This window comes from Serinus canaria, chromosome 20 (genome assembly GCF_022539315.1).
Source record: "Serinus canaria isolate serCan28SL12 chromosome 20, serCan2020, whole genome shotgun sequence".
NCBI lineage: Eukaryota > Metazoa > Chordata > Aves > Passeriformes > Fringillidae > Serinus > Serinus canaria.
In genome coordinates, this window is record NC_066333.1 from 8670420 (window position 1) to 8684635 (window position 14216).

Genomic DNA, 14216 nt, shown 5'->3' on the forward strand with positions numbered 1-14216 from the left:
TTTCAGCATTAATTTCCAACTGTTAACAGTGTGCTTTTCAACTGAGGACTGAGCAGAGCAGAGCTGCAGTGTTTGGGGTAGGCTGAGGGTGGAAATTATGGTTTGGGCTCTTGGCCATGGCACAGCACCCTGGGGTCCTGCTCAGGGCATGGAGATCCTCAGGATCTGTATGGCCATTAAAGAAATCAGGCAGGGAATAAACACTGCATTTCTACCTCTGGTTGGTGCTGCTGAGGGGGGCTGGGCTGGCTCTGGATCCTGACCCTGTTTTCCTCTTTCCCTGCCCAGAAAATGAGTTTCGGGGTGAGCTGCTGAGCCAGAGGTGGACCTGTGGAGAGAAGATCAGCAGCTGCGAGGGAGCCGCCGGCCTGCACGGCACACGCATCAAGGTGGGCACACAAGAAAGGACATTTTTAGGACAGTGACCCTCCACCCCATGAGCTGGCCATGGCTCCAGCTCCTTCTGGACCAGCTGCTCCTGGGGGAACGGAGCCTTTCCGGAGCCCACAAAGTGATGGGCAGCACTTGGAAATCTCTGTCTCCTCGCTCCAGCCAAACCTCCTGTGTAGTGAATCCGGGCAGGGAGTGCTTCCAGCTGTCAACGTTTGGCTTGGAGTCCAGATATTTAAATCCTTGCCTTCCTCTCTGGTGCCATCCTTCAAGGGTGGCTCAGATCTGGGTATTTAGGTCACTCCCAGCCCTGTTAAAAGAGGCTCTTTCTCCCAGGCGCCGGCTGGTCGGAAGGAGCCCCTTGAACACCAGGTGAAACTGTGGTGCCTCTAGAGGGGACAAGCGAGTCATTCATCCCCACCGGGACCCTGGACAGCTCCTGGGGCTCAACACAGCCACTCATTTACTGCTGCAGCTGTGGCTGATGAAAGAGATACAGCCAAGGCTGTCAAACCTCCCGGCAGATTCACTGCCAGCAGATTAGGAAGCTTTAATTAAGCAGAGAACTGGGCTGTTCACTGCACAAATGGTGCTTCCTGTCCTATTTTGGCCTCTCAGCAGTCAGGCACCGTCTCCAGTGAGTGGATGGACCCACCTGGGTGATGAGGAAGCTTCCTTAGGTGACTGATGTTCCCAACTCTTCCTGTACCCCTAGATAAACCAATCCCTGGGAAAATTCCAAACCAGCAAAAATCCACACTTAAAAACATCCTTCTTCCCTAACAAGCTGTCAGCTGCACGCAGGTGTCGCCAGGGAATCTCACACCTTCTTAGAAAGCAGAGTAAGCAGTTGTTGCTATATTTAAAATGAGCTCAATTAAGGCTTTTCTATTGAACCTGCCAAATAAGCACTTAGGTTAGATTTAATAAGATTGTCGTATGTTAATAAAGTAATGATTACAAAAGGTAACATTCCCAGTACCTGGTGCTCATCTGGTGCTCTGTCTCTAACAAGCACATCACAAATATTAACCATTTCTTGCAATCCTCAGCTCTGCTTATCTGTGTTTATCTGAGTGTCTGGCTCAGGGGTGAGAGGAGGGGATGGGGAGGGGGAGTCTGAAGGGAGCCTGGATATTGTGCGAGTGTGCAGCCCTTTTACCTCATGGGGAGAGGTCCTGATCACCCTCTAACCTTTGGATCTGCATTGTGTGCACATGCTTGCACTTCTCTGTGAGCTCATAAATATATATTGTATTTAAATGTAGTTTTTCATGCCAGTCACAGCTCGTAATCCAGAGGATGTGCAGCAGTGAAGGACAATGGGATGTGGGCACGTTTACTTATTTATTTTTGCCTTTAAAGAAGTCCAGGCATGGGATAAAATTTCCCATGACAGGTTTGAAATGAGATCTCTGCAGTGCTGGGGAGAGCTGATCTCTGCATGGAGCCAGCTGAGCCCAGACACTGCTGCCAGGGCTCATCCTGGACAACGGTGTCTGGTGGCAAAAATGAACTTTTGCCTCCCAAATCTCTATTTTCCTGTGCCATTGGGATCTAGGTGGGAGGCAGCTGAGTAGCAGGTGGGTTGTTGGTGAGGGCTGACTGCTGTCAGGTCAGGTAGGGTGGATGGTGGTGGTGCCACCAGAGCCCATCCCTGCTGTCCCCTTCGCAGAGATCTCAGAAATCCCCTCACATTGTGCCACCCAAGGATCATCTCATGGAAAAGGCAGCTGGCTTATCACAGAGCTGGAAAACAATGAGATTGAAGAAGTACAATTATTTCCCCCCCTCTTCCCTACCCCTCCTCTTCTGGCACGAGAGCCGTCGGCACGTACGGAGCCACTTGGGTCTCGCCGGCATTGGGATTGCGCGCTGTAGCGCTTCCCAGGAGTGGAGAGGAAGGTGTGTGTCAACTCCAACCACGGCCTCTGCAATCAGCCAGCCTAATGCTGGGCTGTCAGCACTGTGGAGGCAGCGGTGCAGCTGCACCTGTGTCAGATGTGATGTTCAGGAGCAGCTTTTCTGCTCCGCTTCCCCCGAGTGTGGAGGATGCTGCTGCCACAGAGGCAGCGCTCGGGAAGCGCTTCACTCGCAGCACTGGGTGATTTTGGGGGGGGCTGGACCCTTTCTGCAAATGCAAAGTGACAGCACGGCTTCAGGAGGATGTTTGTGACACAGCTGGAGTGTCAGATTCGAGGTGGGTACAAGCTGTGGGTTTGCATCTCGACATGTCAAGGCAAAATCCTCCCCCCTCCCTGACTCGGAGCTGGGAACACCGTGCAGGGTGTCCTTTCCTGGAAGCAGTCAGAGCAAAAGGCAGACGGGAGCTTATTCAGCTGAGAACAGGACTCACAATAGGTGGAACGTCAGGAAGATTTAAATCAAGCAGCTAGGAAGACCCTAAAGGAAGGAGAGGGGGAAAAAATCCATCTAATCTCAGAGTGTGGTTACAAAATAGCAGCTGGGAGCTACTACTGAGCCTTTTATTAAAAGTAGAGGCACACTGTTGATCAAGAGTATTTCTTCCTCTATCACCCCATATTTATTTATTTTAAAATTCACAGCTAGAGAAGATCCAGCAGGACAAAGTCCTCCTCATTTTCTGCAATGAACAAAGATGCCACAGTGCTTTATAGACAGGAAAGGGGAGAAATTTGGAGACCTAGATCCGGGTCTCTCCACCTGTGTTCAGCCTGCAACAGCCAAGGAGGAATTCCTCATAGGAAAAAAAGGGAGGAGAAATCAGGATAGGCCATTCAAACCCATCCTCACTGAGAGGCAGTTTTGCTGCCTTTTCCCTTGAGGAGCTAAAGAAGGGACTCTTTGGATCGTCAAGAGGGGAAGGACCAAGCAGAAAACCCCTTTTCAACAATTCTGTAGGAAAAAATGCCATTACTTCTGGAATTTTCCTTCTGCTGCTAGGCAAATGTAAGTTGGGGGGTTTTAAAAACTAAAAATAGAGGCACTGTGTGTCTGTCTGTCCCTCTAAAGCTCAGATGCTGCTTCTTGCATTTGGCATTTTGCTACATCTACAAATGAGCACCGATGGAAGCTCTGCTGCTTTCAGTGTAAAATAAATATTCCTGCTGAATCCTCACCTCCCTTTGTCCAGCTGAAGGGTTTTCCAGCATGTTTATTTTCTCTGAGCTCCGTGGTGCTCTTGAATACATATAAAGTATTACTGCTGACCGGGGGGAATTTCAGCAGGGCCTTTAATGGCAGATTTGCATAGAGCTGTCGAAGCCCAGGCACACCTGGGCTTCAGCACGTGCTGGGCTCCCAGTGGGTTTGTGTTCTGTTATGTTCCTTGGGCTTCCAATGCAAAGGAAATGTGTATTAAGACAAGAAGGAAGAAGAAAATGTCAACCCTGTAGGTACTCTAGAAAATGAAACTTCAGATCCGTGCTGTATTGCTGTCTCTTGGCAGCAGAACAAGAGCTGGGCTGTAGAATCTGGCTGTTAAAATTCACACTGTGCTCAGGTTAAACTCTTTTTCAAGTTTTTCTGTCTGAACATCATTGATTTAAGTCTGCATCATTGACAAATTATCATTAAAACTTGTATTCTGTTCATGTCAGGGAGGTCCTTAGTGACGGTAAACAGGATAGGGGACATTTCTTGCTTTTAGAGAGAAAAGAGAGGGGAAAGGGGAGCACAGAGATGCAGTCCCATTCCCAAGGTTACCCTGACTACCACTGATCTGAATCCTGAAGGGAGTACCCTGAGACCCAGCATAGAGTCCTTTCCTGTAGTGTTAGGTTAGGAAACTTGCTAGATGCTGATTTTGGTTTAATCTTAGAGATAACTCATGCATAAGGTGAGGAGGTGTGGAGTAAACCTCTGTCTTTTCCAGCCAGACTAATGTGCTTGTGACTGGCATCTGGCAGCAATAATTTATTTGCAGGTTTCCTTTTGGGCTGCTTTGTTTTCATTCAGAGTTAAAGCAATAAGACTGAAATCCAGACAGCTCCTCAGCCTGGCTGTTATGTGAACAAGAGAGAGACCTAATGAAAATAGCCTGTCGGTCTCCAGGACTGCAAACATGCACTGTGTGACCTGAAATTTCACATTAAAATGATCTGTCTAGAGGGCTTCTGGCTGAGAAGGCAACAATAAAGGACAATGGTTTCATGTAACCTTCCTGCATCTGAGCCTGATATCACAGAGGCTCCAGAAGCACAGTCAGGGCTCTGCCAGTTTTTTAGGTTGCCTGGGAGGAGCAGGGGCCGAGCTCCATAATGGATCTTATTCCTTGTGTTTCTGCCCTTTGGAGGGAAATGAGGGTTTTTGAGGATGATCCTGATGTTGGTTTAAGCTAAAAAAAGGAGCTTGATGGTAGAAAACAGAATCTGGGAGCACAGAGCCCTTCCCATCCCGATGGTGATGTAAGTGAAACATTATAAAAACACAGCAGTGGGGCTGTGTCAGGGTGTCTCTAAACAAGAAATGGGGTGTTTCTTATGGAGAAAACTCACAATAATCTAGAAATTTGGAGTTGTATTGTTTTGGGTTTTTGGTGGTGGTGGTGAGGTTTTTTTTTTTTGGTTCTTTTTCTTTTTTTTTTTTTTTGTAGAATAGGCATCAAGGCAGCCTATTTGGCTTTTCCATTCCTTGGTCCTTAGCAAGGCTGGGTCACCAGATGTCCCTTCCAGCCCTGAGAATTCTGTGACTCTCTGGGTCTGTCCCTGCCTTAGGTGGCTCCTGTCCCCTTTGCCCATGTGGTGACTGAATCTGCTCCTGCCTTCCCAGGGTGTTTGATCCTAGCTTGAAAGAGGAATGGGAGGCAGTGGGAGGGATTGCTCTGAGGTGCTGTGGAGCAGTGAGGAGCCTGCATGCCAGCTCACATGATATTTAACTCCCAAAGTAAAATGTGACCTGAAATGGGATCTCCCCTATTTATAGATAGGCAGCTTGAGCCTGTCCCACCTGTCTGGCTAAGAAAAATGAAATTTTGCTTTGCTTTTCCCTGCTGTCTGTGCTGGTCCTGCCTCCTCACAGGCACTGCCCATCGCCCTTCCCACAGCCTGACCTCCTCTGCCCCTTTGATCTGCAGGAAACCCATATTGCCCCATCACACAACAATTCCCAGTGAGAAATGTCAAAAAAGGAAATAAAAGAGAGAGGAAAAAGAAAGAGAGAGCCCTCTGTGGCCTTGCTGCTGGTGGAGGCTCCCAGCAGAGCAGGGTGCCGCGGTGTTGGTGGCATGCGGCGGCATTAGGGAGCGAGCTCCGCGCGCCGGCGCTGGGAGGCTCATAAATGTAATGAAGTCCCTGTGACACCTGCTCCTCTCCACTCTTTAAACCAGAGCCATTGGTCCACAGGGAAGTAGGGCTTTAAAAATACAAATTATAGTAATTGTCTGCTGTGTTATTGGGGAGATTGTAATAAACGTGGAGCACAACACCGCCGTGCCATGAGCTGAATGCTGACAGGGTGCATAAATTGCTCCAGGTTTTGATTCCCCTCACCCAGCCCCTTTTTTTTTTTTCTTTTTTCCTCTCCCATCCCCCCATCTAACAAATCATTGCACGTTCACATTGAATTTCTGGAAGTTGGCAGTGTGAAGGAGAGAGGTGCCTGGGGAAAACTTCATCCCTCCTCTGAGGGGTTTTTAGCTGTGATGCCCCAAGGGCTGGAGACCTTGGTCTCCTCTCCCTGCCTGCCCCAACAGCCTCCCTCCCTCTTTGTTGCTCCTAAACCTCAGGGAAAGGACCAAGCAGTGCCTGCTTTGAGGGTGAGGAGCCCCTGGGAACTGGGAGCAGCATTCATCAAGACCTTTTTAGGGTGTGTTTGGGGATTCAGCAGCACTTACCCTACCTGCACCACCCCTACTGCCAGTGGAGCAACACATGCTCTATGTGCATGTCCCTTCCTGCCCCTGGCCCAGAGAGAGCAGAGGTGGTGTCCCTGCTCTGTCAGGGGTGCTGGAGCAATGGAAACTCCTCATTTAGGAATAATAAGGAGATGGCCTGTGCCTTCCCTAACTGGGCCTGTAGAGGATATTCCAAAGAGAGTTGGTTTTTATTATGTCAAACCCCACTCCTAAATGGCTCTTTCACCTCCTTTTCTCTGTCCTTGTAATCTCTGGAAGAAATGTCCCACATGATAATGCTGCAGTAAAACCCAAATTGTCTTCCCAACCTAGCAGGCTCTGATGCCCTGCCCTGCTCACACCCTGATCTTGCCATTCCCCCTTGGCATTTACAGCCAAACACTCCTGCCTGCAGAGAGAGCATCTCTGTCAAGGGTGAAACAGAAAGCAGTTCTTTGACCACTTCAGCAGCTCCTCTGACACCATTAATGAAATCCCACTTATATAATTCCAGCCATGCCATGGAGGTCCCTGCCTTCCTGTTCCCACCTCCAGGCACTGCCTGGTTTCAAAGGTGCTGTACCCCAGAGGTGGCTGCACTTCAGACTTCTGCTACCTTGTGGCATGTGGTGATGTTTAATTAATATCCAGAACTTTGAAGTCCCCGATGTTACTTATTCATGCCCGTGTTCCCTGCAGACCTTGTGTTTGATGTCCATGTTGTGAGTTATTTAGATGCAGTCATCTTTGTGGCAAATTTAAGCAGAGAGGAGAGGTTGTTCTTTGGGGCACTTGTGAAAAATTGCCCTTTTTCAGTCAGGAGATCAGCTCAGACACATATTCAGAGATTTGTGATTCTGTGTTGGCATTCCACCCAGGTGCTCACAGCAGTTCTGTGCTGTAAATCCAGAGAAATCAGCTCTGCCCCTAACAAGGGCTATCTCATGCACAGCCAACACATCTGGGTGTTTGTTCCTCTGTGCTACTCAACAGACAAAGTCCTTCCTGTGTCCCAGGATGTGGAAATTAATTTAAAATTGCTAAATCTGGGCACTGTGGGTTGAACAACAGCATTAAGGTAAGAAGCCTCCATCTCAAAAACCCGGGAAATCTTTCCCAGCCACCCACAAAGCCACAACCACATACGAGCTTGTCCTTTAATGATGATTTTCTGGCTATCTTCCAGTAATGATTTTTCTCTTTCTGTTGCAGATGAGTTTAGAAAATGATGATAAGAGAGCACGCACACGATCCAAGTCTATCCGAGGTGAGTGGGAGCCCTGGGCTGTGCCATCCTCAGCTCCCTGCACTTCCCTTGCTCCACACAGGCTTTGGTTTTCCAAGTCCAGACTTAACTCTTAACTGGTCACTACCCCTGCTCTAACCCCAATGAAATTTGTCTAAAAAAACCTGGAAAAGTCCCAACCACAAAACTTTATAGGTCCTTATGATATTTAACCCTCATCCACTACACTCAGCTGAGGAAAATAACAAGCAAATAAGGAATAAAAGCCCCCGTGCCTGCTTTGCTGTAGGGGATGGCAATCACTGGAGCTTCAGATCAGCTCCCAGGGCTTTCATCAGGCTCATTCTGCCAGTGGCTTTGAAGTCACACATCTGAGAGTGCCTGGCAGAAGTAGCTCATGCTGCAGAAGCAAATGGGCCATGCCCTGGCAGGGATGGGAGGACAAACAACTGGTTAATGCAAAGGTTGAGTGTGATTTATTTCTGTGTTTAAAAAAAAAAGAAGAAGAAGAACTGAAATTATGTGCATGTTTTCTCTCTGGGAGAAGGTGATAGGCTCTGATAGAGCCCAGGGTGTCACCTCAGGTAGTCCCCTAGCCATGGGTGATGGTTACTGACCAGCCTCTCTATTTTTTGGTTCATTTTTGTGGCTGTAGATGTGATGAGTGACAAAGGTGGCTGGAAGTGAGGAACCAACAAGGCTGGAAAGGTGTGATGGCTGCAGGGACTTAAGCTTCATCCTACAGTTGGGCTGGGCCACCTTCCTTTTGTCCTCACCTTCCTTCTTCCTTGCTCTTTACAACATCTGCACCTTTTAAAAACAAAACCAAACCCAGATGTCGCCAGCTGTGTTGAGCTGAGCTCGAATATTTGGATTTCATTGCTTTGTTGCACATACACAAAGGTGCTCGTTCAGGTTGCAAATGAGACTGCCCTGATTCTATTTGTTTTCTCACACCCTGCCTTTTCCACACTTGAATCTGGGTTTCTCGATGTGAAAAGGTAATTTATTGCCTGCACCCTGGGACTGACTGCCTCCAGTTTGTTGAAGCTTGTGAGTCATCCCACTGGGAGCTGGATCCCAGGAAACCCAATTAGCTCAAACAAATTGAGCAAACATGTTATGGTTTTTAGCCTGGGCAAATTTAGACATGTGCTGAGGGATTTATTTTTTTTTCCCCTCTTGATTATTTGGATTCCTGGCTGGAGGTAAGGTTTCAGCTGCAATGTGAGGTTGTTGTATGCTCTTGTGGTGAGCAGTGAGAAGCCCTTTTATTCACAAGTGGGGAATAATCCCTAAAAAGTCCTACAAACTCTTGTTTACCCTATACCCCAAGTAACAAAACCCCACCATGCATCTGAGCATTGGCATCAGTCTGATAGGACAGGGAGAGGAGAAAGATGCTGGTGTTATAGAGGTGAATGTGGCCATTGCAGGAAAACAGCTGTGAAGTGTGAAAGAAGAAATTGATGAGCAGCTTTAAAGGGCAGAAAGAGAGATGGAGGCATTAGAAAACTCAGTCTTTATTTAGAAGTGTTTGAGTTACATGTATGTGTGTCAGAATAGTTCCACTGACTTCAAAGTCATCACGGATTCAAAGAACAGAGGCAGTCCCTGATGCTGCCAGTGTGCACTCACCTGCTTGAACATCAGCACAGGCGTGAGGATTTACAAGGCAGGATTATGATTTGCTACAGGCTGGCATGCAACAAAGGACAACAGGAGACATTGGCCCTTTCTTTTCCAAATGGGATATCCAGGGAGGAAACAGAAACCCAGCTGCTGGCAGGAGAGTTTCAGTCTTGGGGGGCCAGGCACCCCTGGTTTGTTTCTGACTTTGTGTTTGTTTCCATTGCTGCATCCTGCCCTCTGCCCAGTGCCCACGGAGCTCATCGGCCAGGAGGTGAGGTAAGGACCCTGCTCCTCCTTAGCCAAGGGAGGGATGAGGGAGGCACATGGTGGGGCTGGCTTGAGAAAAGCCCCTCAGCTGGGAAACCTGGGTGAGGGCAGCAAACCCATGGGACTAATGGGGTCTTGCTGGGGGGCTTCTGCTTGTGGTTGTGTCCAAGTCCTCAGGGTACCACTAGACTACAAATCAGGGGAATCACAGGAGTTAAAGAAATAAACTGCAGCTCTGGATGGATGACATTACACTGGAGACCCTCCAGCTACCCACTGTCCCACCCCAGATCTAAACCCCAGGCAAACCTAATGCCCAGGGCTTGTGTTTCAGGATCATTGGGGACACCATCCTACTAACCAGAGGTTTTCTCCACATATTGTCACATCACTTCTGGTGCTGGATGCTCCTTCAGCCCCCCGTCCTCTGCTCAGTCACCGAGCTCCTGTTGTCACTCATTTAGCAGTGCTGGGATGCCAACAGCAGCCAACAGCAGCAGCCAAAAGAGCAGGAGCAGAGCCTGTGCAGCCTCCAGAGCTTCTTGTTAGATGTAACAGCCTCCCCCACCTGCAAGCTCCCACTAAACCTTGCACAGGGACCTATGTCAGAGGTAGGAGCCTTTAACCTGGGCAGGCACTAAGAGCAGGCGCTGCCCCTCCTTGCAGCCTCCCGCGTGTGTCTAAGAGTAATTGCACCTAAACCGACCCAATTTCAGAGCAGTTTGCTCCTCCACTCTCAGATTACTCTGGAGAGCCGGGAGGAGCCAGCACTGGGCATGCCCCTTCTCCAACTTTTATTGCTGAACACTTGAGTGGAGGTGGTAATTGGAGCAGGTGACATATCTAAGGGGCAGGACAGAGTGCTCCACAAAGCCATCTCTGCAGCTGTCACCTAATTGCCTGAATAACTGGACGATTAATCGACTAATTGGAAGCAGGGCATCGTCTGCATAACAATAAGAAGCCCTTTTGTCAAGCAGATGAAGGCAGCGGAGAGGGGGGGAGCTGTTCGGTGTGGTGGCTCTTGAGAGATGGAGAGCAGCTTTAATAGACCTCGAAGCCCGTTTCCCCTTTCGGGACTCGTGCCAAAATACACGAAAACTCCCCAAAGGAGAGTGGGGAGGGAAAGCCTGGCCCAGAGCGTGTAGAGCATCACCTTTGTGCTGGTGCTTTTTAAAGGCATTAAATCAACAAAGTGAAGCCAGAAACATCCCAAATCGACACCTGCTTCAGCAAACCTCGATGCTGAACCACTTGTCTCTTTCCTACAAACTTTTTAATGCAGGCTTCATTAAACCACATTAAAAATGGGGTGATGGGTAATGTGCTTTAGTTGATACAGGAAAACTTACAAAAGCCTGTAACATCTTCATCAGAGCTGCTCCTGTTTGCCACTGAAAAAGGCCTTTTTAAGGCAAGTCACTGGTGACATAAACACTGCTCTGTCTTTTGGTGTGCAGTCACTGAAACTGTGGCTGGGGCTGCTTGGGACAGAGCAGCTTCAGTCAGGCCTGAGGACAATTAAAATTAAATAGACTTTCAGATCATGAGCAGCAAAGAGGGAAGCTTCTCCTTCCAGTTGCACATGTTAGTGGGATGAGATCTTGTTTTCTATGACCTCGAGTGTCCTGCTGGAGAAGGGACACCATGGCTGTCAGGCCAGGCCCCAGGTGTGGTGGGGCTGGGGCTGTGTGTGGATGCCGGAAGAGCTGGGAGCCATCCCACAAGAGATGACACTGGAGGATGTGCAGCAGCATGGGTTCAAGCCAGGTCACAAGCAAAGGGGACAGCAGGAAGGGGGGACTTATCTGGAGGAGCCACAAGGGGCAGCTTCCACCTCCCCAGAGCACTGTGTCCCCTTAGGGGATGTGGTGCCACCAATTGCCCTCTCAGCATTTGCTTTGCTAACCTAAAGCCAGTCAGTCTCCCTGAAGGAAGGATTCTTACTTTCCTGGCAGCTCAGCAGTGCTGTCCTGACTGGTTTTGGGTTGAATTGTGGTTTTTGAACACAAAGATCTGACTTGTATTCTAGGGAGTTAAACCATTAATAAATAACCTGCCAGTGCTCCCAGAGCTGCTGCACCCATTAGTGCAGCCAGACCCTCTGTGTCCTCAGCTTTCTGCAAGGGCTGAGCTCTGCTGAGAGCAAAGCTCCCAGTCCCTAAAGCCTGACTTGGCACTTGGTACTATTTAATGTTATCCCATGTTTTTAGTCTGAGAGTAACAGCCTGGCGAGATCCCCTCTGGGCTGGTGATGCCTTCTCCCTTTGCACTGTCATCAAGAGATTTCATTAGCTCTTCCAGCTTCCCAGGCTGAGGGTGATACACTGCTAAATGAGGTTATTAATCCTACACAACTCCAGAATTCCTCAGACATCAGGCAAGTCACTTGGGCATCCTATAATCAATGTCATAATCTGGTTTTGCCAGAAAATGTTTGCTTTAATGCCTCTTATCTGGAGCCCTTGCAGCTCCTGACGCTGGGACTAATTACCCCTGCAGGGGAGGCTTGTGGTCCCGTGTGAGGGATGCTCAAGTGAAGGCAGCAGTGGAAGCAGCAGGCTCAGAACTCCCTGCAAGCCTTTAACTCATCCTCTTCTGCAGAACAGCAAGAAAGAATTGCAGGGATTTGGGAGATATTGTCACCTAAATCCCATCCATTCCCCCCAAAAGTGAGGTTTTGAGGATTTTAGTCCTGGGGATCTCCATCCAACGTGTCTGGCTAAAACCTCTTTGAGGAAGTCCCAGTCTGCTCTTCCCCAAAACACACACATTTCTTACTGTAAGTGGCCCCAGTTCCCTGACAAGCCACCAGATAAGGGAAAATCCCATGTTTTCCTCCTGAGAAAAAGAAAACTGGAGAGTAGCAGCAGGGAGGCAGAGTGCAGTAGCTGACTGCCTTTAAAAGCTTGCTCTCACACATGCAAATCTTTAATTAAACACACTCATAAAACTATAGCAAACTGTTCATCTAATTAAATGGGGTGAGTAATTTCATTAATTTTTAGCAAACTGCAAGACTGCTGTCTTGCCCTCCTCCCTTTGAATTCCAAGGGACAAACAGAACCATTTGAAGGAAATTAACTTCCTGCTTGCAGTTAGCTTGTTCCTTGGGCACAGGACTTGTTTAACTGACTGTAGGTGATACAATCCTCATTAATTCTCTGAGCTCTCTTGCTGTTCCTGATGGTTGTTTGTTTCCCTCCCCAGCTGTCCAACCCCAGGCTGTAATGGCTCAGGACATATCCGTGGGAAGTATGCGAGACACAGAAGGTGAGGTGGGGTTCGAGGTAGTGGGGATGGAAAAATGTGAGCAACAGAGCCAAAGACAGGTGTCCACTGGAGAAAATCTGGTTCAGAGCAGCAGTCTAACGTGTCTGTTCCAAATTTTCTTGTTTCTGGCTCTCCATTAGTCCCTAAGGGATCTTGGGGAGATCTGGCTCTCCAGACTCATAGCAGCCTTCCTATAGACCACAAGATTGCCCAGAAGTGCTGGACTCAGCTGTCTGGGGTTGGTGGGAGCTGCTGATGGGCAGAGATTTTGGTCTGCCTGGTGTCTCTATGGATTGGGAAGGCAAATGAGAACACACTGGCTGCCTTGGAGGTCACGCAAGCCTTAACTGAGGGTTTTCATCACCCCATGAATTGTGAAATTGGAGCAGTTGGTGAATGTGTCCCAGGGGCTCGTTCTACACCCTATGGCTGGTTTCATGGTGCCCACCACCAGCATTAGTCCTGGGATGCCACATCCCAGCATTTGTGTGTGAAAAAATGTTGATGTAGTTGCACAAATTCAAGACCTTGTGCAAGAGCACATGTGGCCACAGAGGTTAAACCAGCTAAAAATCTGGGGTACTGGATGATTTTTTTGGTAGCATTTTTTGTATATTTGTTCCACTTACATTTGCCTAACTGGTTGGTATGAGGTATCCAGGCCTCTCTCACTCAGCAATGCCTCCTCTCTGCTCCTTGATCCCATCTGCAGTTTACAAAGCTGCCCTCTAGCCAAGAAGAGGAAACTTCAGGATGCTGAGGCGGAACATCTGGTGTCCAAGAGGAAATCCCACCCACTCAAACTGGCCTTGGATGAAGGCTACAACGTCGACAGCGACGGCAGCGAGGAGGCCGAGGCCAAGGAGGAGTCTGGCTCTGATGAGTCAGAAGGGATGCTGGAGGAGGACGAGGCAGAGGCCATGGAGCAGGAGGAGACCCACAGCCCCGAGGCAGCAGAAGGTGCTTCATCATTATTGATGCAGAGCTGTGTTCTGCAGATGAAGAAAGAGCAGGAAGGGTTAACAGCCAGAAGTTGTAGCTCCTCTGGATTATGTGCAGGATGGGTGCCTCAGTTACTGGGGGACCCATTGTTGGGTAGAAGCACAATGACAATGCTCGAGTTAAGCTGAGAAGGCACAGTGCCTCCAGTGTCTTAAAAATAAGAGCTTTTCCTTCAGGGATGCTCCCTAGGGACAGACCCACGGAAAGCACAGAGCTGTGTGATGGGGGTCCCACACAGGTGCCATGAGAGGCTCAGCAGGACCCTCCTCCCTGGACAGATCTGGCCACTATCCAAGAGCAGAGGAGTGGAAGGAAAAAGATATGGAGAAGGACATGGATTTTCAGCTGGGGTCCTGACACTGCCTTCCTCACTGGTTTGGAGCCCTGGCCTGGGGAGCACAGACATTAGGGGTGGCAGTGGGCAGATGGTGCACCTGAGTTGCATGTGGAAATCCTCTTTCCACCTGCCATCCCCAAATTCAATAAATTAGGAAGCTTCAGAGGTGCAATTTCCAGGCTCTGCTTTTAATTAAGTTTAAGCAAAACAAAAGTTGTATTTAATGAGTTTATATAATTACTTTCTTTGCCTCC

At 48.8% G+C, this 14216-nt stretch overlaps 1 protein-coding gene across 1 annotated transcript in view; it reads left to right on the forward strand.

Moving 5' to 3' along the window:
* Positions 1–7417: 7417 nt before the first annotated feature.
* Positions 7418–14216, forward strand: part of MYT1 (myelin transcription factor 1) — a 35911-nt gene continuing 29112 nt past the window's right edge. Inside the window, exons 1-4 of the mRNA XM_050982117.1 lie at positions 7418–7472; positions 9329–9359; positions 12561–12623; positions 13336–13585. Of these exons, the coding sequence (XP_050838074.1) occupies positions 7418–7472; positions 9329–9359; positions 12561–12623; positions 13336–13585 (399 nt within the window). The remainder of the gene's footprint in view (positions 7473–9328; positions 9360–12560; positions 12624–13335; positions 13586–14216) is intronic.